Source organism: Pezoporus wallicus, unplaced genomic scaffold, assembly GCF_028554395.1.
Source record: "Pezoporus wallicus isolate ANWC-B61680 ecotype Strahan unplaced genomic scaffold, APGP_CSIRO_Pwel_v1 contig_7731, whole genome shotgun sequence".
Classification (NCBI taxonomy): domain Eukaryota; kingdom Metazoa; phylum Chordata; class Aves; order Psittaciformes; family Psittacidae; genus Pezoporus; species Pezoporus wallicus.
The window spans coordinates 1-21,325 of record NW_026635361.1 but is presented as its reverse complement, the minus strand read 5'-3'; the positions used below and the strand labels follow the sequence as shown (position 1 = coordinate 21,325).

Here is a 21,325-nt window from a genome sequence, read left to right as displayed (position 1 = left end):
TCGGGGGTCTCCGTGGACTTCGCTGTTCGGCTGCAGGAACCGGCTGTGACAAAAGGAGGAAAATCTCCCGTGTCCGGGATCTGCATCGGGGTTTTCCCCTGACCCCGAAGCCGATGGAGCCCAGGGTCCCTGCCCGGCTCCTCTGGCACTGCCCCCGGACAGGCACCCGCCCTGTGGCGTGGGCTGACCCCGCACCGTGCCTGCCCCAGGGGCAGTCGCTGTCTTTGGGTGCAGGGGCTCATCCCGCGGTGCTGGGAAGAACGTTTAGGGCTTGCACAAGGCTTGTTACTGCGTGCTCCGGGAGGAACCGCGGGGCTCTGCGGCAGCGCTGCCGCTCCTGAGCTGCTCCCCACCACCTCTGAGCCGCCCCTGCCGGTGCGCGGAGGGGCCCGCGGGGAGGGTGGCCGGGGCACGGGAAGGGCCGCGGCTATTCCGGCTGGGACATCGCAGGCACCGAGGGCCGGGTGAGGGCCGAGGGATGGCGGTGCCTCGGCGGGGGCACCGGGGGGACCACGGCTGCTGCGCCTCGCGGCCATGCCCTCAGGCCTGGGCTCGCCCACTGCCCGCGGGGGGGGAACAGACACAGGGACACCCGCTCCCCCCCCCTCCACCCCGCCCCGGTGGAACGGCGCACTCCCCCGCCGGGCTCGTGGCCGTTTCCATGGGGAAGCAGAGACGCCTGCCAGGGGAGGAAAGCGGCGGCGCTCATTGGCTCCCGCTGGCGTGGAGGGCGGGGCACTCAGAGGTACAGCCCAATCCGAAGGCCGCCCTGCCCCCCGGCCCCGCCCCAGCGGGTTAAGGCGGCTGCCGTGACTTCCGGCGCGGCGGTCGCAAGCGGAAGCGGCGGCGCGGACATGGCGTCGGGCGGCTCCCGCTCCCCGTCCCCAGCCGGACGCGTGCCCCCGCCCTTCCCCGAGCCCCGCGGCTCCAGCGGCGGCGATGGCGACGCGCCGGGGGGGGGCGACAGCGACTCGGAGGGCGAGGACATCTTCACCGGCACCGTGAGTGCGGGCAGGGGCAAGAGGGACGCGCCGGGGGCAGGCCCGGCCTGGGGCGGTTGTGAGGGGGAGACTCCGGCGCCGGGCACTGCAGAGTGGCCCGGGCCCTGCAGGCAGCGGCGAGGGGGCCGCCGGGCTTGGTTAAAAGACGGGGAAAGCTCTGCGAACCTCCCCGGAGTGAAAGGGAGCAGGGGGTGTCGGTGTCCGTGGCTCTTGTTCCCGACCGGAGGCCCTGATCTCCTCCCTCCCCAGAGCACCTCAGGCGCCCTGGGTCACGGTCGAGGCAGTGCCCCAGGGTCGCAGTGGGCTGTGGGGCTGCGAAAGGGCTCCTGCCAGGCTGCTCCGCGCTTCCCCCCGTTATAAACCGCTTACAGCATGCCTGTCCTGCAGAGCCCAAGTGCCCCGAAGGAGCCCTTCAGGGTCAAGATGGCTCTGCACGGCGCTGGGGGAAGCTCCCTGCTTCTCGGTACCCACCTGGGTCAGTGTTGAGTGACTCCCAAGCAGGCTTCATCGCTGGTGTTTTGCTGTTAGTTGCACCTCCGGGGCTTTGCTGGGCAGTTGGTGAGGCTTCACAGCCCTGTCTGCCTTCCCCTGGCATCAGTTCTTGGCCCCTCAACATTCAGAGGGTGCTGGTGTGGCTGATGTGGTGTTTGCTGCCTTCAGTTTTGTGTTGGGTGATGAACCCCTCCGTGCAGTGAGGGTAAGAGGACTGGGGACTTCTGACCTCCCTTGCTTGTGGTGAAGAGGCTCGTGAATACCTCAGTGACCTCTCTTGCCTTGTGCTGGCACAACTGCGATTGTAGGAAGGGTTGGTGGTACTTGTTCAGTGAAGCAGGTTGCTGTGGTGTTGTATGAATTCCCTGCTGAAGGTGGAGGTGTGAATGGTGAGATGTTTCAGCACCTTTTCTTTCTATTGTCTCCTGTGCACAAACCCATGTTGTTGAAGGCTGTTGGCATTAACCCATGCCAGCTGCGCCAGCATTTGCTCCAGTCAGTGATCAGCAGACAGGAGGGGATTTCAGACACTGGCTGGTGCTTTCCCAAGCTGAATCCCTCTCAGCCAGCTGCTGTGCAGCCAGAAGCTCTGCAGGCTGAGGCAGGTCAAGTTGACCCCTGCAAGGGCTGATACTGAGCTTCTGTTGGCCTTACCCAGGCTCTGTCCAGCCTGCTCCTGCCAGCAGGGCCTGAGATGGTGACTCTGGCAGGAGGCTCTCCAGACACCTGCCTGGTGCTGCCCTGGTGCCTGTGAGCTGTGCTCACGCAGAAGCAGGGCACAAGGCAGATCTGGGGAGATGTGGGTAGATTCTGCCCTGTGTGAGCTTGAGAGGATAAAGCTCTTTTTGAGACTTGGTCTCAAAAAGACTTGGTCTGGGCAAAGCAACAGTGAAAATACCATGGAAAAGTGCAGCCCTGGTGTTGCAAGAGGAAGATGCTGGTGTGTCTGGCTGGCATGGTCTTGAACTTCTCAGGACCTTTCTTTGTTGAAGACCTGGAAGATGTAGTAGGTGTTGCTGCTTTGCAGCCCCTGCAGATGAGCACCAGCTGCCATGGGCTTTCATGCAAATAAAGTGTTCCTCTGCTGAAGCTGGAGCCTCTTGAGCTAAAGCAGCTTATCTGGTGTTTAGTATTGTTGAAGCAACTGTTATAACTAAGAGTTGGCTCTCCTGTGCGACCTCATGGCTTTGCTTGTCTGTCTGCCCTTGAGCATTAGCAAAACACTGTGGGAAGCAGGGGGCTGGTGAGGCCCATCCACCCGGCTGGCAGTGTCCAGGTGGCTTGGCAGCATTAGCCCTTGTACAATAGCCAGCAAAGAGGTGCTTGGGTCAGGCACAAGTGCTGAGCTGGACCTCATCTATTGATGAAGGTTGGATCCATGTGTGACCACAGTCTTCTCCAGGGATGCCCTCAAGGGTCAGCTCCCTGAGCCCTTGTTGTAAGCATCAGGCTGTTGCTGCAGGACCTAGTGAATTTCTGCCTGCACATGTGGTGGTTGGGGTGTGCTAAATCAACCCTCGGGGATGGCAGGGGGAGTGTTGTGAGCTGAGCTGGAAGGGGCTGTGCCTCTTTTGTAGTGGCAGATGGAGAAGTAGGAACAGTGTGGTGCATTCACAGGCCTAGGAGCTGAACTTAAGGCAGACTGAGAAGCTGTCCTGGTAGAAAAGCAGATAGCTTGTGTCTGCATGTGGGAGCTGGGGAGTCATTAGGGAAACTTCAGAGCCCACCTTGCCTTGTCTGTGTGGAGTGGGTTGGTTTTTTTTACCAGCTTGAAGAGCTGTAGAAGCAGAGGATCTGAATGAGACCTACAGGTGTCCCTAATGTGGGTCACTGGTGGTGGTAGCACTCTCATTGACTTGGGTGTGCTGAAGGTGCCTGGGGATGGGTCCGGGTGATGTGTTTGACATGGATGCCTCTGCTCCCCACTCTCTGTCACTAGCAGATGTAGTTATGTCCCAGCTTTCTTCTCCAGGAAAATACCCTAAAATATAGGAGCACTCACCATCTAATGTCACTGGTGGTTTATGTACTCAAAAGACTCGAGCCCACTCATTTATTCCTTCAGGAGTAGTGGGAACTGATGCTTCATTGCAGAAGGAAGTGTCAAAGGAGCCTGTTGGTTTGGACTCACTGCTGATAGTGCTCCATTTACTGGCTGTCAAAGACCTGCTCTGTTCTCTGCAGAGACATTTGAGAACAGCTCTTGCTGCCTGGTTCTTGCTTGTCTGCCTCCAAACCGAGGGAGGATTTGTGATGCTGGCTCCCATAGTGCTTGCTGCAGAAATAGCTCTACCTTCTGGTGTGGTGGACTGGTTGGTGTGCAGGCTTTTGAGTGGAGTTTCGCCTTGTTCCCATGCCTGCTTCCAGTAGCCAGGATCCCCCCCCCCACCCCGGGCCAGTGAAGCTACGTGCCAAGGGGCTGTTTGCTGTGGCAGGATCAGCTGTGTGGTAAGTCCTGGCCCTGGGGCTCAGGGCTGGCTTGTCCCGGCCAAGCTGTACAAGGGGAGCATGAGCTTTGGATTGCAAAGCATGATGTGCAAGACTTGGTTGCAAAATACAGAGAGCCATGCCCGGCTTTGGTCCAGCTGTGAGTGGTGGTGTAGATGTTCTGGCCCCATGAAGGTGCCAGGGCAGTGGAGTATGTGAGCTCTGCTGGACCACATGGAAGGGGGCTGCTCCATTAAAGCAGGCCAGAACCAGCCCTCTGGGGAAGGGCAGCTCTGCTCATGGTAGTGGTTGAGCTGCCACACAAGTTAAGCTGCTGACAAGGCTTCTGTGGTCCCTGGTGTCTTGCCTTTGGCTCTGCTGCCAGCGACTGATGGCTTGGCTTTCCCAAGGGAAGGGATCTCCTGCTGGCAGTATGCTCACTACTCACTGTGGGTTAGCTCAGAGGCTCCTTAGTGCTGCCCACCTGCCTTGATGTAGCATTAGTGCTGGTGTGCACGTCACTGCCTGCAAGTGGCATGGCCGGGTGTGTTGTGGGTGTTCTGAACAGGAACACTCTGGTGCACTCAGCTGCCTGCTGCTCTTGACACCTGTAGTAGAAGGACTGGGGCTGTGGCTCTCTGCCTGTGGGCTGGCATGTCCCAATGACCTAGCACATCTCGGTGACCTGCTGGCTGCTCCTGCTCTGCTCAGCATCAGGGGGAAACTGGCTCTGAAGTTTGATGTGACTCTTGGTGTCCTTAATGGCAGGCATGCCTCAGTGCAGCCTTGCTGGCAGAGAGCATGGGTGGAAGGGAAGCAGTCTGATGTCCTCTCACTCTGCTCACACAGTAGTGACCCTGTGTGGCAGTGGCTAGGAAGGTGAGCTGTTTGCTCCTCCAGCTTCCATTCCTCAGTGTAAATAGCCTCTTGTCTATGTGCTTTTAATTCTCTTCCAGAGCAAGCCCATGGCTCCAAAAAGGGAATCTCTTCTCCCTGTGAGCAGCGCTTCCAAAGAGAATGGGGTTCGTGTAGAGCAAGATGATCAGGACTTGTTTGCCGGTGAGTCTGTATCTCTGGGTGTTTGATGGGGCTTTCTGAACTGTAAACCTGGGGAGATCTGCTTTTAAGTCTGGTATGTGGGTCATGGATATTTCTGGGCTATCTCGGGTCCTTATCTCCAGCTCGTGTTCCAGTCTGCTCTGGAAGCATTGAGCTCTGATGGTATTTTTGGGAAGGTCGGAGTAGCCTTTTCCAGGTCTCTGGCATAATCATGCAGCTGGATTAACTGTTTTGAAGCTGAAGAGGATTAAAAATGGGGTTTGATTTAGTTTTGTTGCCTAAGCTGTAAGGCGGTGAGTGTCTGTCAGAGTTAAAAGGCTTTTGTTCTCTACCTTCTCCTCCCTCTGTGCAGGTGGAGGAAGCATTTTCAGTAGAGACATGGCTGTTCCCAAGGAACAGGAAACAGAACACCCCTCAGCAGGGGAAAACAAGGAGGGTCAGGCTGTTCCCAACCCTGGCATGGTGGGACACCTCCAGCAGGGAGGTCAATTCTGGAGATACTTGCTAACAGGTGGAAGGCTATACTTCCTCTGGGTGGGGAAATGTCCTGGGAAGGAGCCAGCCTTCCAGGCTGGCCTGTGTGCCGTGTAGGAGCCAGCTTGGCTTTGGCTGTTAGAGTGTGCAGCTCCTCTAGCACACAGCAAGGAGGTGATGCCTGCCTCATTCCAGTTTATTGCATTAGCTTAATGTTCTCCAGCAGGATTGACCAAATACTCTTACTGGAATGGAGATGCACTAAGTTATGCTTTTCCCAGTGCTTACAGGTGGCATCCCTATAGATTTCTATTTTTTTTTTTTCTAAATAAGACTGTTGTTACTCCCTAGATCTCATGCTTGTCTCTGATATATCAAAATTACCTTTTCAGAACTCCAAAGTAGAGAGGCTGACCTTTGCAAACTTGTCTTGACAGATGCCACTGTAGAGTTGTCTCTAGACAGCACGCAAAACAACCAGAAGAAGGAACTGGCCAAAGCATCCAATCCTGCCCCCTCATTAGAAGTAGCTGCAAGCTCTTCTAGAAACTCTCCAAAGAGCTATGAGGAGGTGAGAATTGCTCTGAGCTTTCCAACTTGCCCTGCTGGTTTCAGACTGTAATTGGCAGGAACCTGTCTGTTTACTTAGTTGTAAACATGCATCTTAAATGATGCAATCAATGTAATTGCTGTATTGGATGCCCTGGCTTGCATCTTGGGCCATCAGCCTGGGACTGATACTACTGAAGTGGGGTTCAGACCAGGCTGATGGCATTGTTGCTCATGTGGTGGTGCAGAACTGCTTCCAAAGCTCACACAGCAAGTGCCTGCTCCAGTCCTGAGGTTCTGAGCAGTGACTCTGACCTCTAGCACACTGTATTGCTAAAGATGGGGCAAATGGTGTGCCAACTCTCATCCGTGTTTTTGAAAGAGTCTCGTGGGTGACATGAGAGTACAGGGTCTCTAAGCAGAGTTTGTAATCTGGTTGCCAAGCCCATTTAATCAAATGGTGCTTGGCCTAAATCTGGTTGTTTTTTTTCTCTGTGGAGAGACTGAAACTATTTTGGAGACAAGGAAATTGCTCCTTTTCTGCCCCAAGCACCCCCAAGCTCAGGAAACTGGACTCTGCAGTACCATCAGTAGTGTCTCAGGTTGGCTACAGACTGGTTTAAGTGCAGGGCATGATGAAAAGACCCGTTCAGCCTTGGTCTGCCTGTTGCTATCCTGACTCTCCACCCCCCTGTGCCTGCACAGTACAACTTCTGCATAGGTTCAGTATCTGATGCTGTTTCAAGTGAGAACTGAAATTGTGATGTAGAAGAGCTTAAAGGGAACTCTCTTGCAAAGAGCTCAGGCTGGACTCTGGAGTTTCACCTTGGGGCTGAGCAGTTTGTACATCAGTCTGTGCAGACAGTGGTGTAGTAAAGCAAACCCAGTTTGAGATCCTTGAAATATGTAGCCTGGACACAAGTGAGAAGCTCCAGGACTTTAGAGTGGTCTTAGCCAGACAGAAAAGCCGAAGATGTCTTTGTAGCGTGACAAGCTCCCTATAATGTATGTGACTTCGTGGTTTGAAGCCTGACTTTCCAGCTTTAACTTGCTGTCTTCCTGTGTTTACTTCAAACAGCTGGAAGAAGAGGAGCAGGAGGACAAATTTGAGCTGACTGTAGGAGTGAGTGACCCAGAGAAAGTTGGTGAGTGCTGTCCTGCTGCACAGTGAGGCACAGTTAGAGAAGCCAAGCTTGGCAGCAGGACCAAATGCAGCTATCTTCTCCACATGCCACAGCTCCAGCTTTTGAGCTGTGTCTGCAAGTGCAAACTTGATCCTGGAGTAGCTTCTCCAAAACTTCTTCCAACAGGTAGAAGAAATGAAGCTGCACAAAGCACGCAAATGCTCCTGAAACCAGGAGCAGGTTCCGGAAAGACAGGGACCTCAAAGGCAGTTTTTGGGAAGGTGAAATATGTTGCTTGCAGTAGCAGATCTTGGTGTCTGGAACTGTGGTGACCAACTTGACTTGACCTCCAGGCAGCACTGTCCTGTGTGCAGCTGGCAAGGGGGAGGCAAAATTGCCTTCACCTACATCTAGATGTCCTAAATTATTCTGTGCTCTGGCACCTTCCCTAGCAGCTGTGCTTGCCAGGGAAGCAGCTCTGGCTTCAAACTGAGATGCAAGAGGGTTTCTCTCTGAAAGTGGGGGTCAGAGGAACCTGGCCAGCTATGTGGCAGTCCCCGGGATGCAGAGAGCCCAGGGTAACATCTGATCCCAGCCAGTGGAGCAGCCTCACAAGTGGCAGTTTGCTCTCGCTCCATCTTGTGATCTCTGGAACTGGGAGGTACACTGACTTGTGAATCAGAGCTATCCTAAGGGCAGCAGCAGACCTCTGAGAGTGCCCTTCAGCTGAACTACCAGGTAAACAAGGGTATTTCTGTGTTAGCCGCAGAAAACTGCGTGTGATGTTTCCGAATCCAGCCACATGCAGCCAGGGGCTGCCTGAACCTGCACCCTCTCAATAGGCCGCTTCATGTGCTGCACAGCCACCGAATTGTTGTGTGCTGAGCAGATGTGTAGAGTCAGCCCAAACGCTGTCAGTGTAACAAGTCCCCGATTGTCAGTGTTGGCTGCCTTAGGAAGGAAAAGGAGGCCTCAGCAGTCAGGGTGGGGAAATGCCTAGCGGGCAGGAGTCCAGGTCCTGCAGTGAGATGCTGCCTGTGTGAGGATTCGGGGCTCTATCAGGCTGAAGATCAGAACCAGTGAGGCAGGCGAAGGCCAGGAGACTGCAGGAGCCTTGTGCTTTGCATTCAGATGATGCTGATCTTGTGATACTGATGCCTTGTTCCTGTTTTCCACAGGGGATGGTATGAATGCCTACGTAGCCTACAAAGTGTCAACACAGGTATGTCTAATTCATAGCACCTGACATGGGTGCCTTTATCTTCCCAAGGCAGCCAGACTGTCTGTTCTTAGGCAAGCCAGTGGTGACCTAAATACACCGGAGGTCTGAGCACCTTGTTACATGGATTCAGGAGTTGTAATCCACCCCTGGAGATCAAAGGATGAGCCTAGCTGAGAAATAGGGTTTTGAATCTATTTGAAAGGAGACTCTGTTTTTTACAGCTAGTTACCTCTTTGCTGTCCTGGCTGATACCGATGTTCATCACTGGGAGTGAGCAGCAGGAATGACATCTGTCTGGGAGAGCTCCAGGTGCTGGGGCTGTTGCTAAAGGTTCAGTGGTGATGGTAGTGTCAGATTAAGCCAACCTGAACTCAGCTCTTGCTGAAGAGCTGCTGGTGCTTCATGTCAGGACCTGCCATCCTGTGCTAGTCAAGAAATGGAGCCTTCTGCAGCTGCTGCCCTCCTTGGAGCTTTGAGGTGCTGCTCTGAGCTCTGCGAAAGGTTGCTCCTAATGTCTGTACAGCAGCTGCTGGGCTGCAGGCATCCTGTGGTCTGAAGCTGATGGTGCGTGAGGGGGACTTGTTAGTCTCTGGTCCTGCTCTCTAAATAGTCAAAAGCCACTGGTGTCCCCTGTAGTCTTAAGATGAGCAAGTGTGACATGACAGCAGTCCCTGTTCCTGTGTGGAGCAGGGATGATGGGATTAGGCAATAGGCAGGGCTCACCCAGCAGCCTGTGGCTGCAGTAGTAGCTGCTCTATTGTTTAGTGGCATTAATACTGCTGCTTGGGCCAAGGAGAACTGCTAGGAGGTAAGCTGCTGAAAACCTAGGCTGAAGTTTGCTCTCTTCATTGCTCACACCTTGCAGAGCTCAAGCTGTCCTTCATTGCCAGAAGTGACAGCAGGTAGAGCAAGCAAGGCTGTGCATGCAGGGGCCAGCTTCCCTGGGTGAGTCTGACCCGAGTCCTGTCTCTTCCCCCAGACGAGCATGCCAATGTTCAGGAGCAAGCAGTTCTCAGTGAAAAGGAGGTTCAGTGATTTCCTGGGTCTCTATGAGAAGCTGTCTGAGAAGCATGCCCAGAATGGGTTCATCGTCCCTCCGCCGCCTGAGAAGAGTCTCATAGGTGAGTGGGGGAGCCGGTCCTTCCAATGGTGAGCTTTGTGCCTGAAGGCCAGACCTGCCTGCAGTCTCAGAGCTGAGAGGGAAGCTGCACAGCAGCCATGGGAAGCAGCTATGGAAAATAATCTGACTTCTGTGGTACAGACAAAGCTCTGGTTCCATACTTGGAGCTCTGAGCTTAAAGCCTCGTTTGGTTTTGCAGGTGCTTCTGCACCTGCTTGATGTAGAGTAAAGCCTTCTGCTCTGTGCTGTCCACTTGGGTGCAGCTGTAACCCTTCCAGTCTTGCCTGGCATTGCTTTGCCTCTCCTGCATGTCTACTTCTGCTAGCTGTTAGGTATAAACAGATTTTAAATTTCCAAGTAGCTCTTGCTGATGCAAGGTCTAATTCCTGTTGTAAAATGCCTCTCCTGCTGTCACCCTGATAGCCCGTAACTTGTGACAAACCATGCTACCTTGTGTGTCAAGTGTGAAGCAGCTCAGTAATTTGTGTCTTCCTTCTGTGCTAGGAATGACCAAAGTGAAAGTTGGGAAGGAAGATTCCTCCTCCGCAGAGTTCCTAGAGAAAAGACGGGCTGCTCTAGAGAGGTACAGACCCCAACAGCTTTTCCCTCCTGCCTGAGCCAAGCAAGGGACCTCTGAAAGGTCAGACTGGCTGCACATTCCCACTATGTGAGAAAAGCTTCTAGGCTTGGGGCACATTGGAAGCTGTTGAAGAGTTGCAGCTGCAGAGAGTTGCTTTGACTCTGTAAAACAATCTCCTGCTTCAAAAGCCTCTGCTGGTGTTTGGTCTAAATCTGGCCAAACTCCACTGACAATGCAGGGAGCAAACTGAGCTGTCTCAGGAGCCAAAAAATGTGAAGTAATTGTACGAACAGTGCAGAGCAGGTGAGAAACAACTTGATCTCTAGCTTGCACCTTGATTACACAGCCACAAGTGGCCTTTGCTCTGTGTTGCCTGTTGTGGTTAGTACTGGGGTGCTGATCCCCTCCAGCTGCAGCCTCTGAAAGATCTGTTCAAGCTGTTAAAGATGTAAGGCTGGATCTTGATCACTTGGCAGATCCAGTAAATTTCTCACTATAGGAACTATTAATCAAAGGTCTGGCAGGGCTGGTCTTGCAGGCTGGTCCCACTGAAGTCCACAGAGAGGTAGGACTCCTGGTGGGTGAAGGAGAGCAGCTCCCAGACTGCTGTTCCAGGTTGAACAAGCAGCGTGTTGTGACTCGTGGTGGCTTGGAGCCAGGTTTGTTACCACCAAAGTGACTCTTGGCATGTTCCTCTGCACAGGTACCTCCGGAGGGTGGTCAGCCACCCAACAATGCTGCAGGACCCAGACGTCCGGGAGTTCTTGGAAAAGGAGGAGGTCAGTAGTGCGCAATAATGTAGCTCCAAGTATCTCGGAAGTGCAGAAGAAACCGGTACATAACCAGTCAATGAGCCATGATGCTTCAAAGCTCAGTGAGAAGCAGCAAAACTCTGTAAGAGCTCTTAGCCAGCGATAGTGATAACAGATATGGTGGGTTGACCCTGACTGGATGCCATGTGCCCACCAAAGCTGCTGTCACTGCCCTCCTCAGCTGGACAGGGGAAAGAACATATAAAAGCTGGTGTGCTGAGCTGAGGACAGGGAGATCACTCAACATGGGCAGAACATATCCAACTTGAGGAAAATGAATTTATTGCCAATCAAATTGGAGCAGAATTATGAGCAGTAAAACCAAATCTTAAAGTGCCTTCCCCCCATCCCTCCCTTCTTCCCAGGTTTAACTTTACTCCTGAATTCTCTTTTTTTTTTCCCCCATAATGGTGCAGGGGAATGAAGAATAGGGGTTGTGATTAGTTCGCTGCATGTTGTCACTGCTGCCCCTTCCTCCCCAGGGAAGGACTCCTCACACTCTTCCCCCGCTTTAGAGTGGGGTCCTTCCTACAGGAGACAGGCCTCCATGAGCTTCTGCCCAGCCTTGGTGTCTGCAGAGTTCTCACAGATTCTCCTCTCTGGCTGCAGTTTCTGTTGCAGAGCAACTTTTCCACCTTAAATATATTATCATGCACTGCCAGTGTCACTGATGGGCTTGGCCTTGACCAGTGTTGGGTCTGTCTTGGAGCTGTTGGCATTGGCTCTATTGGACATGGGAGAAGCTTCCAGCAGCTTCTCACAGAAGCCACCCCTGCAGCCTCCTGCTACCAAACCCCTGCCATGCGATGTGAATACAACAGAACTTCCTTCTTGTCTGAGCACTGCACACTCACAAAGAGCTTCGGCCTTGTTTGCATCCATTGTGGTGGGGGTTTGTGTTGAGGGCACGGGTGGTCTTTGCTCTCTGAAACCCATGACAGCAGTGTAGCCTGCTGTTTGGAGATGAGGGGCGTCCTGATGCTCGGATGCTGTGGGAGAGCTGGCTTCCTGCTGAAACATGTGGCTGGTGTGGTGCCTGCTCCTCAGTGGGAAGTGTGACCATGCCCCATCTGCATGCCTGATGTGGAGAAGTCATTCTTCAAGAGGCTCAGCCTTGGAGGAGCCTTGGCCTGAGTGACTGCAGTGCTAATGCGGTGCTGGAGCTCTGGTGTAGGAGCAGGCATCATGGAAACACCTCACTTTGCTGCTGGGCAGCTTCAACTCTCCCTGGAAAGTAGTTGTGGTTGGTGTAGAATATTTCCCAGCTCTGCTATGTGCCTGTGTGCCTGTGGCAGCTCTTACAGCCCTCAGTTCAATAGTGTGGCTGGTTCCTACAGATCTGTGTTACTTCAGCCAAGCAGAACAGGCAGACCCCGCATACAGTGTAACACTTAGGAGCTCCTCATCTGTTTGTAAACTACTCCAGTCCCGTTATTGGGAATGTTGTGTGGGCTTTGCCACTGCTGAGGCAGTGTCTGGCTGATCCTTTGCAGGAGCTGTGTGCAGAGAAGCCCTGTCCGTCAAGGGACCCACAAGGGAGAATGATGTGGTGGCTGCTGTCTAAGCTGTTTCTATCTCCTGGCAAAGCAAACTATTTCTGTTTTTTTATAGCTACCAAGAGCAGTGGGGACCCAGGCCCTGAGTGGAGCAGGAATACTGAAGATGTTCAACAAAGCTACAGATGCTGTCAGTAAAATGACCATCAAGATGAATGAATCGGACATAGTAAGTGTTAGGACACCTCTGGGCTGTCCTTGTCCTCTCTCTGGAGCTGTGTGCCAGGGCGAGCTTTGGGTGGGAGATGCCAGGAAAGCCCCACAGCGGTGCCATATGTGGGAATCAGCTCTTGGATTCGTTTCAGTGGTTTGAGGAGAAGCTGCAGGAGGTGGAGTGTGAGGACCAGCGGCTCCGGAAGCTGCACGCTGTGGTGGAGACACTGGTGAACCACAGGAAAGGTGACAAGCCCCCCTGCTTGAGCCGAAGCTTGGCCTGTAGCAGTTAAACCTGACCTGCACTGGTGTGCAGGTGTCCCAGGAGGCACTTCTGAGGAGATACCACAGAGCTGCCTTATTAAGAACTCCCTGTCTCTTTATCATGGGAGATAAGTAGAACAGTAATCCCACCTCTTCTGCCCAGCCCTACCAGTTTAGGATGTTGGTGTCGGTGTGAGTGTCCTGCTGGATGAGGCTGCAGTAGCAAACCTGAGCAGAGCTGATGTTCCTACCAATTCCAAGCTGTCCTCTGGCAGGGAGTGGGGATGTTTTCTTCCCCTGCATGTTTTGGCTGACTTCTGCAAAGCTCTGCCTTGTCCTCCCACTCTGCTGCTTCCCTTCTCCTCCCTGGCTGGAGTTTCCCAGCCCTCCTCCCACTGTGCTGCAGGAGCTGCTGGCTCTGACGGAGATGGTGCTGGCTCTTCCAGCCCACATCTCCTGGGGCTACAGCAGAGCAGCTGCTAGGGCTGACCTCTAGGCTGGGGCTTGGCTTGCAGAGCACCTGGGGAAGCGAGGCCCTGTTGTTGACTCTTGTTTCCTTCACTAGAGCTAGCATTGAACACAGCCCAGTTTGCAAAGAGCCTGGCCATGCTGGGGAGCTCAGAGGACAACACAGCCCTGTCCCGGGCACTGTCCCAGCTGGCTGAGGTGGAAGAGAAGATTGAGCAGCTGCACCACGAACAGGCTAACAATGACTTCTTCCTCCTGGCTGAGCTCCTGGGAGACTACATCCGCCTGCTTTCGGTTGTAAGGGTGAGCACTCCTTTGGGGCAAGCCCTAGGCTCTGCTCCTGGTCCTGACCTTAGACTTTGGTGTGCCAGAGGGCAGCTAGCTGGTCTTCTGAATTCAAGCACAGGGCATGTCATGCTTCTGACCTATCCAGGCAGAGGGAAAACTTGCTGCTTGTCCAGCTGTGGATGTGTTGGAGTGGTTAGATTGGAAAAGTGAGGTAGGTGAGGCCTTACTGTGCTGCTGCTTTCCAGGGGGAGTTGTGCAGCAAGCTCATGGCTTGCAGGTGGCCTCAACCCTTCTGGAGGTGAAAACTCTGGCTACTGCAGAGGGGCTGAGCTGGTAACCTCTGATCTGAGTGTTGCAAATAGATTTGCTGGGGGAGAGTTTGAGTCTTTGAGCCTGCAGCCTGCCCAGTGTGCTGAGGGCTGAAAGAAACAGCTCCCAAGTGAGCTGGAGGCTGACTCCTTCCTGCCCCAAACATGTCCTGTGTCTCTGCAGTTGTTTCCAGAGGCTGCAGAGGCCAGAATGCAGCCTCATGAGTAGGCACAAGCCTCTTTGGTCTGCCAGCCTGTACTGGGAGGTGTGGTGGGTGCTCCAGAGCAGGGCCAAGACCTCCCGTAGTGCTGGAGGTGTAAGGCTGGGGTGTTCTGGTAAGGAGCCCTCAGACTTTACCTGCCTCGTGGCTGCTCTGTCCTTCTGACCAGGCTGTTGGGACACTGGGACACTGCTTTTGCTTTTCTAGCTCTTCCCCACAATCTGGCTGGATGCATTCAGATGCTTCATGGGGTTTTCCTTGCTTGGACTCGTGATTTGCAGGACTGCTTAAGGTCATCTGGCCTCCTGATGGGTGTCTGTGAGCTGCTGCTAGAGATCCAATGTGGGGTGGGCAGAGGCAGCCCCTCACTGCCCCTCATGGCAGGATTGAAGTGGGCCCCCAGCAGAGCTTGGGGCTGTGCCAGACATTGTGCTTGGGGTGCTGCCAGCTCATGGGTGGCCTCAGGCCTGTCCAGGCTTGCACTGGACCCTGCATGTGGCTGGAGCTCTTCAGTGGCTCCTGCCAAACCCTCGGGCTGGTGGGCAAACCCCTGTGTGGAGAGAGGCCCCAAAGCTGTTCCTGAGGCACAAGTTGGTTGATGTTGCACCTTATAGAGCAGTGCGTGTTCTGGCTCAGGTTGAGTTACACAGAGGAGAGCCCAGGACCTCGCTTGATGAAGCAGAGCTCAGTCCCTGCTCCTTCCTTGCAGGGAGCCTTTGACCAGCGCATGAAGAGCTGGCAGCGGTGGCAGGATGCCCAGACCATGCTGCAGAAGAAGAGGGAGATGGAGGCCAGGCTGCTGTGGGCCAACAAACCCGACAAGCTGCAGCAGGCCAAGGATGAGATCACGGAGGTAGGGACCGGGGTGCTCTGGGTCTCTGCTCAGCTCCTTCCCTCTGTGCTCTGCCCCGGTGCTGAAGGGATGGGTAACTCTTGCCAAGTGTGCATCAAGAGATAAGCCAGCCTTGAGCAAGCCCTGCAGGAAGCCTCAGGAGGGGCTGCTTGTGTCCCACCTCCTGTGGTTTGCTCACAGCAAGCCAGGAAGCAGCTTGCTGCGAGGGTGAGGGCCAGGAACGCCGAGCTTTGCTCTGGCAGAGCCTCTCTCACAGTCATGAGTACAGAACTACTTAGAGAGGGCAGCGAGAGGTTCTTCACGTCCCCTGCCCTGCAGACGGCCGCATGCTTCCTCTCTCTGCAGTGGGAGTCTCGTGTCACACAGTACGAAAGGGACTTCGAACGGATTTCTGCCGTCATCCGCAAGGAAGTGATACGGTTTGAGGTAGGTTTGGCCCCTGCTCTCAGCCTGCAGCCCTCCACCTGCCTGGCCTTGGTGTGCCTTGGCTGGGAACATGAGGCGAGGGTCCCTGGGCTCCTGACCCTGCTCCCAGCGCAGCGGTTGGCAGCGTCTGTAAATCTGGCCACATCCCGGTTGTGGCATCGCTGCTCCGGGCAGGGCTGGTGGCGTTTGGCCGCGGGGAGGTTTCTGTGTGAGAAGCAGACCCTTTGAAATGAAGGTGGGTGCGCAGAGAGCCCCTGAGCCAAGAGGCTGTGACCGGAGAGGAGCTTCATGCTCGACATCTCAAACTCTTGGGCTGGTCTCTGTGGTGCCCCAGGAGGAACAGGGAAACCCTGGTGGTTTCTCCTTCCCCCTCAGAAGCTGGAGGGGTTTGTTTGGTGATGCATTTGGCCTTGCGCTGACTCCTTGTGCCTGTCTCTTGCAGAAAGAGAAATCCAAGGACTTCAGAAACCACGTCACAAAATACCTTGAGACGTTACTAAACTCTCAGCAGCAGGTGAGTGGGTTTTACCTCTTGAAGCTCAGCTCAGTGTGAACCCCACTGCGGGTGCATCCTGTCCCTGGGTGAGGGGTGGGATGAGCCCCCGTGGGCTGGAGCAGGGGCAGATACAAGCCTTGCACCCCCCTGGATGCCTCTGGGGAGGCTGTGCCCTGTGGAGGGGCTTCTCTTCCCCCACCCCATGCTTCTCAGCTCTCTCTCGGCTTGAGCTGTGCTGGCAAAACCCTGCAGGCTCCTGACTGTGCTGTCTCTCCTCTTGCAGCTGGTGAAGTACTGGGAAGCGTTCCTCCCCGAGGCCAAGGCCATTTCCTAACAGGAGCACAAGAGCAAGCCTGGGATTTGCCTTTTTTTTTGGTTGTTTTTTGTTTTTTTTTATATGCACTATACCTCTTCCTCTTTTACACGTGAACAAATCCTCGTTCAACACTCCGGAGCTGGTAGAGGTTTAACCCCTGGACAAGCAGCTTGCGAGCCAGTAACTCTTCTAACTGTATATTTTTCATTTAGCAACATATATTTTCTTACTGAAGAGAATCCAGTTTCCTGCTTTGAGACCAGACCTGCAGCAGGGGTGGAACATTCTATGTGAAATGTATATTTTTCAGGCTGGGTTAGGACTCTAATGATTATCTTACCCTGCAGCGCTGTTAACTTCTGTAATAAAACTTCTATCAGGGCACACCGGCTCCGGGTGGTTGCGGCCGTGCCCGGGAGCCGTAACGGTGCCGCGGGAGGCGGGGATGCTCCCGCCGTGTTGTGACCTTGGGCGCTACCGCGGCTCCTGCTGCGGCTTTGGCCCCGCCGCGGCCGGGGCTGTTTTTAGGTCTGAGCTCAGCGGGGCTGCGCTGGGGGCCGGGGGGGAGCCTGGTCCCGAGCGGCAGCTGCGAGGTGTGGGGGCTGCCCCGGCTCCTTCCCCCCTCCCCACAGCGGACCCGGTGCCCCGTCCGCTGCTGTCACGGGCGGGAGCCGGCTCCCGCGGACTTCCCGCTTTCCTTTCCCCTTGGCCCTGCAGCTCCGGGTCCCCGCGGCGCCGCCAGGCTCCGGCTGCCCCCGCTCCCCGCAGGGGTCGGAGCTCGGCCGGGTGCGGGGTCCCCCCGTGGCCCCGGGCGGGGCCATGATCGCCGTGTCCATCCCCGCGGCCGAGGCGCAGGCGGCAGCGCGCAGCCCCGACAGGGCGCACACGGTGAGGGGCGCCCGCGGGCTATGGGGGAAGGGGGGGGGCGGGTCTGGAGAGGGGGTTCCCACCTGCCCGGGGGGGTGTTGGGGGTTGGAGGTCCCCAGAGGTGCCCGGGCGGGGGGGTCCCTGCAGAGGGGGCACAGCCCCTCCACCGTTGGCAGGTGGGGGGGGCCTGGTCCGGGGGGGTTGTCCCGGGATGCCCCCCCCCGCCTCAGGGGTTGGAGGTCTCCGGGGGTCCCTGCCTCTAAGGGGGCGCCCTGGGAGTGGGGCTGTTCCTCTGCCGGGGGCTCCTTGTGAGCCCCAAGTGTCGCCACTGCTATTGGGGTGTGCAGTGGCAGCTGGGGCAGTTCCTCTGCCTTTATAAAGGGGGGGGGGGGGGGGGCTGGCCCAGGGTTTCCTCTGGCCTCAGGGGGTTTGTGTCTAAGGAGGGGATCCCCTTCTGCCGCCGGGTACCCCCCCCGCCCCACGGGGGGGCTGTGCCACGTCCCTCTGCCCCCCGGGGGTGCAGGGGCCCAAGTGCCCCCAGGGCAGTTTCTACCTCTGAAGTTTTTGGGGGGTCCTCTCTGGCCGCATGGGGGTGTCACCGGCTGTGCCCATGGGGCCTCGGGAAGGGGGGGGGGGGGGGGGCCTGTCCCGGGGGGACCCCTGCCTGGGGACCCTCTGTCTCTGAAGGGGGGGGTTGCCCCTGCCCTGGGGGATCCCCTGGGTGCTCCTGCCTGGCCCCAGGGATGGGTGGGGGAGCCTCCCCCTGTACCCCAGGGGTTGGAGGTCCCCAGATACCTCCGTACCCTCCCTGCGGGCTGGGGCGTCCCTCCTGGGGAGGTGGGAACACCCCACTTGTCCCAGGGGCTGGAGAGCCAGGGCAGGGGCACAGCGTGTGGATGTCCCTGGGGGTGCCCCCTTGCCCTGGGGGCTGGAGCCCACTTCCCCTTAAGAAAAAGGTTGTCCCTGTCCCGGGGGTCCCTTCTGGCCCCAGGGGAGGTTGGGGGGGTTCCCACCTGCCCTGAGAGCTCCCAGGGGGTCCCTGCATGGAGGGCTTCAGTCCTGCTGAAGTCTCCCTGGAGGGTGTTGTTGTGCGTCTTGGCCTGGGGGTCCTGATGGCGCATTGGGGTGAAGGTCACTGTGTGTCCCCAGGGGTCCCTGCCTGGGGTGGCCCCCCCTGCAGGGGGTGCAGGGTCACTTTGTGGAGGTGGGGATGTGAATGGGGTTGGAGGGCCCTGACTGTCCCCAGGGGGTCCTGACCTGCCCTGGAAAGGGGGGGTTGTCCCCCTCTGCCCCAGGGTTGAGGTGCCCCGTGTCCCCTCCCTGCTGTCCCCGCAAGCCCCAAGGGGGTTGAAGGTCCCTGTTTGTCCCTGGGGTCCCGGCTGCCCTGGCAGGGGGGATGTCCACAGCTAACCAAAGGGCTGGGGGTTTCTGCCCCTGCTTTGGGGGGTCTGTCTGCTCCTGTGGTCTACATTGGGCCCAGGGGATCCCTGCCTATGCCAGAAGTTAGGGGGCTGCCTGTCCTGGACAGTGGGGAGAGTGGAGGCTCCCAAGAGTGTGTGTGAGTTGGAGGCCCCTGCCTCCCCTTGGAGGACGGTGAGGATGATGAGGTTGATGGAGATGAGGATAATGGGGATGATGAGGATGGTTGATGCAGATAATGGGGATGATGGAGAGGATGATTGATGAAGATGATGGGGGTGATGGGGATGAGGATGAGGCTGATGTGCGTGAGGATGCTGAGGAAGGCTGTCCCGCGCCGCAGGTGTTCCGGGTGGAGGTGCTGTGCAATGGCCGGCGGCACACGGTTGCGAAGCGTTACAGCGAGTTCCAGGCGCTGCACAAGCGGGTGAGAGCCCAGCAGGGACACACGGAGGGGACAAGAGGACGCCGGCTCCCCAGGCAGGGAGGAGCAGCCCCATCCTCCACATGCCATGCTGCCGCCGCGATGTGCCCCAGCCCCCCCCAAACCATGCTCTGCCCTAGATCAAGAAGACCTGCAAGGTCCCTGACTTCCCCCCACGCCACGTCCCCAACTGGATGCCCAAAGTGCTGGAGCAGCGCCGGCAGGGCCTGGAGCTTTACATGCGGGTGAGGCACCGGCCGAGGGTGGCTTCTGGGGTGTGCTGGGCTCTTGTCGGGTGCTGACCCTGGGTGCACCTCAGGGTGTCCTGTACCACAACGCGGAGCTGCCCCAGGACGTGCTGGACTTCCTGAAGCTGCGGTGCTGCCAGCAGGACCCCAAGGGCAGCAGCTCCCTGTGAGTAGCCAGGCAGCACGCGGAGCTGTCGGGCAGCACCCGGGTTAGCCCGGCATGGGGCTGGGATCATCCCCTCACCCATGTGAAGCGCTCCAAGACCCGGACTTGGGGACGCTGGGACAGGCAGGTGGAAGTCGGACGGGTTGCTGGGAGCTGATGTTCCCTCTCCCACAGCAGTGCCAGTCGCCCGCCCTCCCAGCGCCCTGTTGTTGGCTTCTGCACCGATCCCTATGCGCAGCCTCCAGGCACCCGTAAGGAGCAGGTCCCAAACCCTCCCGGGAAGCGGCACTGCTGGGTCCCCAAAATGTGTTTTCCCTTTTCTGGAGCCCGCAGCGACATGGCTCCAGCTCCTGCTTTTCCCTGCAGAGCCGCTCCCTGACACCATCCTCAGGGGGGTGCTGCAGGGCCTCTACCTCCCCCCTAGAAGCACCCCTGGCCAGGCAGCGCCCTGAGCACCCACCCTGCACCCGGGGCTGCAGGGGTGACGACCCTGGCAGTGGCAGCATCCCCACTGCAGGAATAACTTCTTCCTGCTGTGATGGGGCAAGAAAGCAGGATGGGAGAAGCCAAGGAGCACAGTGGCAGCCACAGCTGACCACCCACCCCCATCCAATGTGCCTTCTCTGGGACTTCTGCCTTCTGCTCCAGTGCTTTGGGGTTGGGGCCTTTGGACCCCAAATGGCACTGGGAAAACCCATGGTATTGAAGCAATAAATCACTTGTGGGTGACTGGCAAATGCCGGCTGCGCTCTGTCATTCCGGCACGGCAAATCTAGGGCCAACTGCTCAGCCTGATGAAACCTGGAAGAAGGGGGTGGTGGCTGGGGCTGCCCTCGGCTGCGGGACTGAGAGCGAGCTGCAGCCCTCCAGGAGCAGGAGAGAGGCAGCGCTTTAAAAAACACATTGGTCACGTTTATTGGTGCATGTGCTTCTTACAAAAGTGATGGAAAGGAGCCCGGGCCCGGCCCGCCCGCCGGCAGGGTGAAAGGAGCCAGGGCAAGGTGGCTCTACCCCTGCTCACCCGCCCAGGACCACAGGGAACACACGACGGGGAGCAGGGCAGCCCCAGGCCGCAGCCCTTCGCGCCGGGCCAGGACCGCGTTACTCTTTGGCGATGGCGAATGGCTTCTCCACCTCGATGGTGCCGCAGTCAGCGATGGTGACGTCCTTCAGGGGCTTGTCCCGGCTGTCTGTCTTAGTGCTCTCCACCTTCCTCACCACGTCCTGGGGAAAGCAGAGGCATGAGAACAACGCAGGACATGGGCAGAGCCTGGTCAGTGCAATCCCCATCCCGTAAGGCACCTCCCAGCCACTTCTTCACAGTGCTCTGCCCCCAGCCAGCATCGGCCTGGTCCTGCTCGCCCCCTGGGAATCAGTCACCCCTCTACCACCCATCACCCCTTACCATGCCCTCCAACACTTTGCCAAACACCACGTGCTTGCCATCCAGCCACGGTGTCTTCACTGTGGTGATGAAGAACTGGGACCCGTTGGTGTCCTTGCCGGCATTGGCCATGCTCACCCAGCCAGGGCCGTAGTGCTTCAGCTTGAAGTTCTCGTCGGGGAAGCGGTCCCCGTAGATACTTTTTCCTAAGGGATTGGGGAACAGGAAAGGCCACGTTGCTCTCATGGACGTGTGTCAGGGCGCAGGTGATTGATGGGGCTCTGCGCACAGCCCGCGTGGGTGAATGAGCGCATCCAGAGGGGGGCTCAGTACCACCGCCACCGCAGGGAGCCACGCTCCGAGCTCAGCTGTGGGGCCAGCCCTATTCCACCGCCGTGCCCACCCCTTCCCACCGGGGCACCGCGCCCCAGCTCCGCAGCGGCGGGGTCCCGGGGCTGCCGCGGGCCCAGTTACCTCCAGTGCCGTCACCGCGGGTGAAGTCTCCCCCCTGGATCATGAAGTCCTTGATCACGCGGTGGAATTTGCTGCCCTTGAACCCGAACCCTTTCTGGATGGGGGGGGGGGAAGGAAGCGCAGTGAGGCGCGGG

General features: G+C 57.1%; 3 protein-coding genes across 5 annotated transcripts; 2 read left to right on the top strand and 1 right to left on the bottom strand.

Annotated features, from left to right (window-relative positions):
* Positions 1-840: 840 nt before the first annotated feature.
* On the top strand, positions 841-16,593 carry SNX1 (sorting nexin 1). 2 transcript variants are annotated; one of them, XM_057420521.1, is made up of 15 exons: positions 841-1,001; positions 4,877-4,979; positions 5,891-6,024; positions 7,081-7,147; positions 8,305-8,348; positions 9,328-9,469; positions 9,973-10,051; positions 10,752-10,827; positions 12,472-12,585; positions 12,722-12,815; positions 13,399-13,604; positions 14,828-14,971; positions 15,317-15,397; positions 15,840-15,911; positions 16,177-16,593. In XM_057420521.1, exons 1-15 carry the CDS (start codon positions 855-857, stop codon positions 16,225-16,227), a joined length of 1,554 nt encoding a protein of 517 aa, XP_057276504.1. In that variant the 5' UTR covers positions 841-854; the 3' UTR covers positions 16,228-16,593. The 2 variants fall into 2 exon arrangements, with proteins under 2 accessions (XP_057276504.1, XP_057276514.1); XM_057420531.1 differs by lacking the exon at positions 5,891-6,024 and having other exon boundaries at positions 861-1,001.
* A 420-nt stretch (positions 16,594-17,013) lies between these two features.
* SNX22 (sorting nexin 22) lies at positions 17,014-19,822 on the top strand. Of its 2 annotated transcripts, none has more exons than XM_057420318.1 (6): positions 17,014-17,097; positions 18,839-18,922; positions 19,060-19,164; positions 19,239-19,333; positions 19,511-19,584; positions 19,700-19,822. In XM_057420318.1, the coding sequence occupies exons 1-6, from the start codon at positions 17,029-17,031 to the stop codon at positions 19,783-19,785; spliced, it is 513 nt and encodes a 170-aa protein (XP_057276301.1). In that variant the 5' UTR covers positions 17,014-17,028; the 3' UTR covers positions 19,786-19,822. The 2 variants fall into 2 exon arrangements, with proteins under 2 accessions (XP_057276301.1, XP_057276294.1); XM_057420311.1 differs by having other exon boundaries at positions 19,508-19,584; positions 19,700-19,820.
* Positions 19,823-20,223: 401 nt separating this feature from the next.
* On the bottom strand, positions 20,224-21,296 carry LOC130605123 (peptidyl-prolyl cis-trans isomerase B). Its single transcript, XM_057420334.1, has 3 exons — positions 21,192-21,296; positions 20,739-20,923; positions 20,224-20,557 (listed from the first exon to the last, which is right to left on the bottom strand). Exons 1-3 carry the CDS (start codon positions 21,232-21,234, stop codon positions 20,435-20,437), a joined length of 351 nt encoding a protein of 116 aa, XP_057276317.1. The 5' UTR covers positions 21,235-21,296; the 3' UTR covers positions 20,224-20,434.
* Positions 21,297-21,325: the final 29 nt, after the last annotated feature.

Excerpts from the sequence above, each read along its gene's own strand:
- LOC130605123 (XM_057420334.1), bottom strand. The coding sequence starts at position 21,234 with ATGATCCAGGGGGGAGACTTCACCCGCGGTGACGGCACTGGAG. Across the intron at positions 20,924-21,191 it reads CCGCGGTGACGGCACTGGAG|GAAAAAGTATCTACGGGGAC; the intron begins GTAACTGGGCCC and ends CCAATCCCTTAG. Across the intron at positions 20,558-20,738 it reads GCAAAGTGTTGGAGGGCATG|GACGTGGTGAGGAAGGTGGA; the intron begins GTAAGGGGTGAT and ends TGCTTTCCCCAG.
- SNX22 (XM_057420311.1), top strand. The coding sequence starts at position 17,029 with ATGATCGCCGTGTCCATCCCCGCGGCCGAGGCGCAGGCGGCAGCGCGC. Across the intron at positions 17,098-18,838 it reads GCCCCGACAGGGCGCACACG|GTGTTCCGGGTGGAGGTGCT; the intron begins GTGAGGGGCGCC and ends CCCGCGCCGCAG. Across the intron at positions 19,585-19,699 it reads TGCGCAGCCTCCAGGCACCC|AGCCGCTCCCTGACACCATC; the intron begins GTAAGGAGCAGG and ends TTTTCCCTGCAG.
- SNX1 (XM_057420521.1), top strand. The coding sequence starts at position 855 with ATGGCGTCGGGCGGCTCCCGCTCCCCGTCCCCAGCCGGACGCGTGCCC. Across the intron at positions 6,025-7,080 it reads CTCCAAAGAGCTATGAGGAG|CTGGAAGAAGAGGAGCAGGA; the intron begins GTGAGAATTGCT and ends TACTTCAAACAG. Across the intron at positions 10,052-10,751 it reads AGACGGGCTGCTCTAGAGAG|GTACCTCCGGAGGGTGGTCA; the intron begins GTACAGACCCCA and ends TCCTCTGCACAG.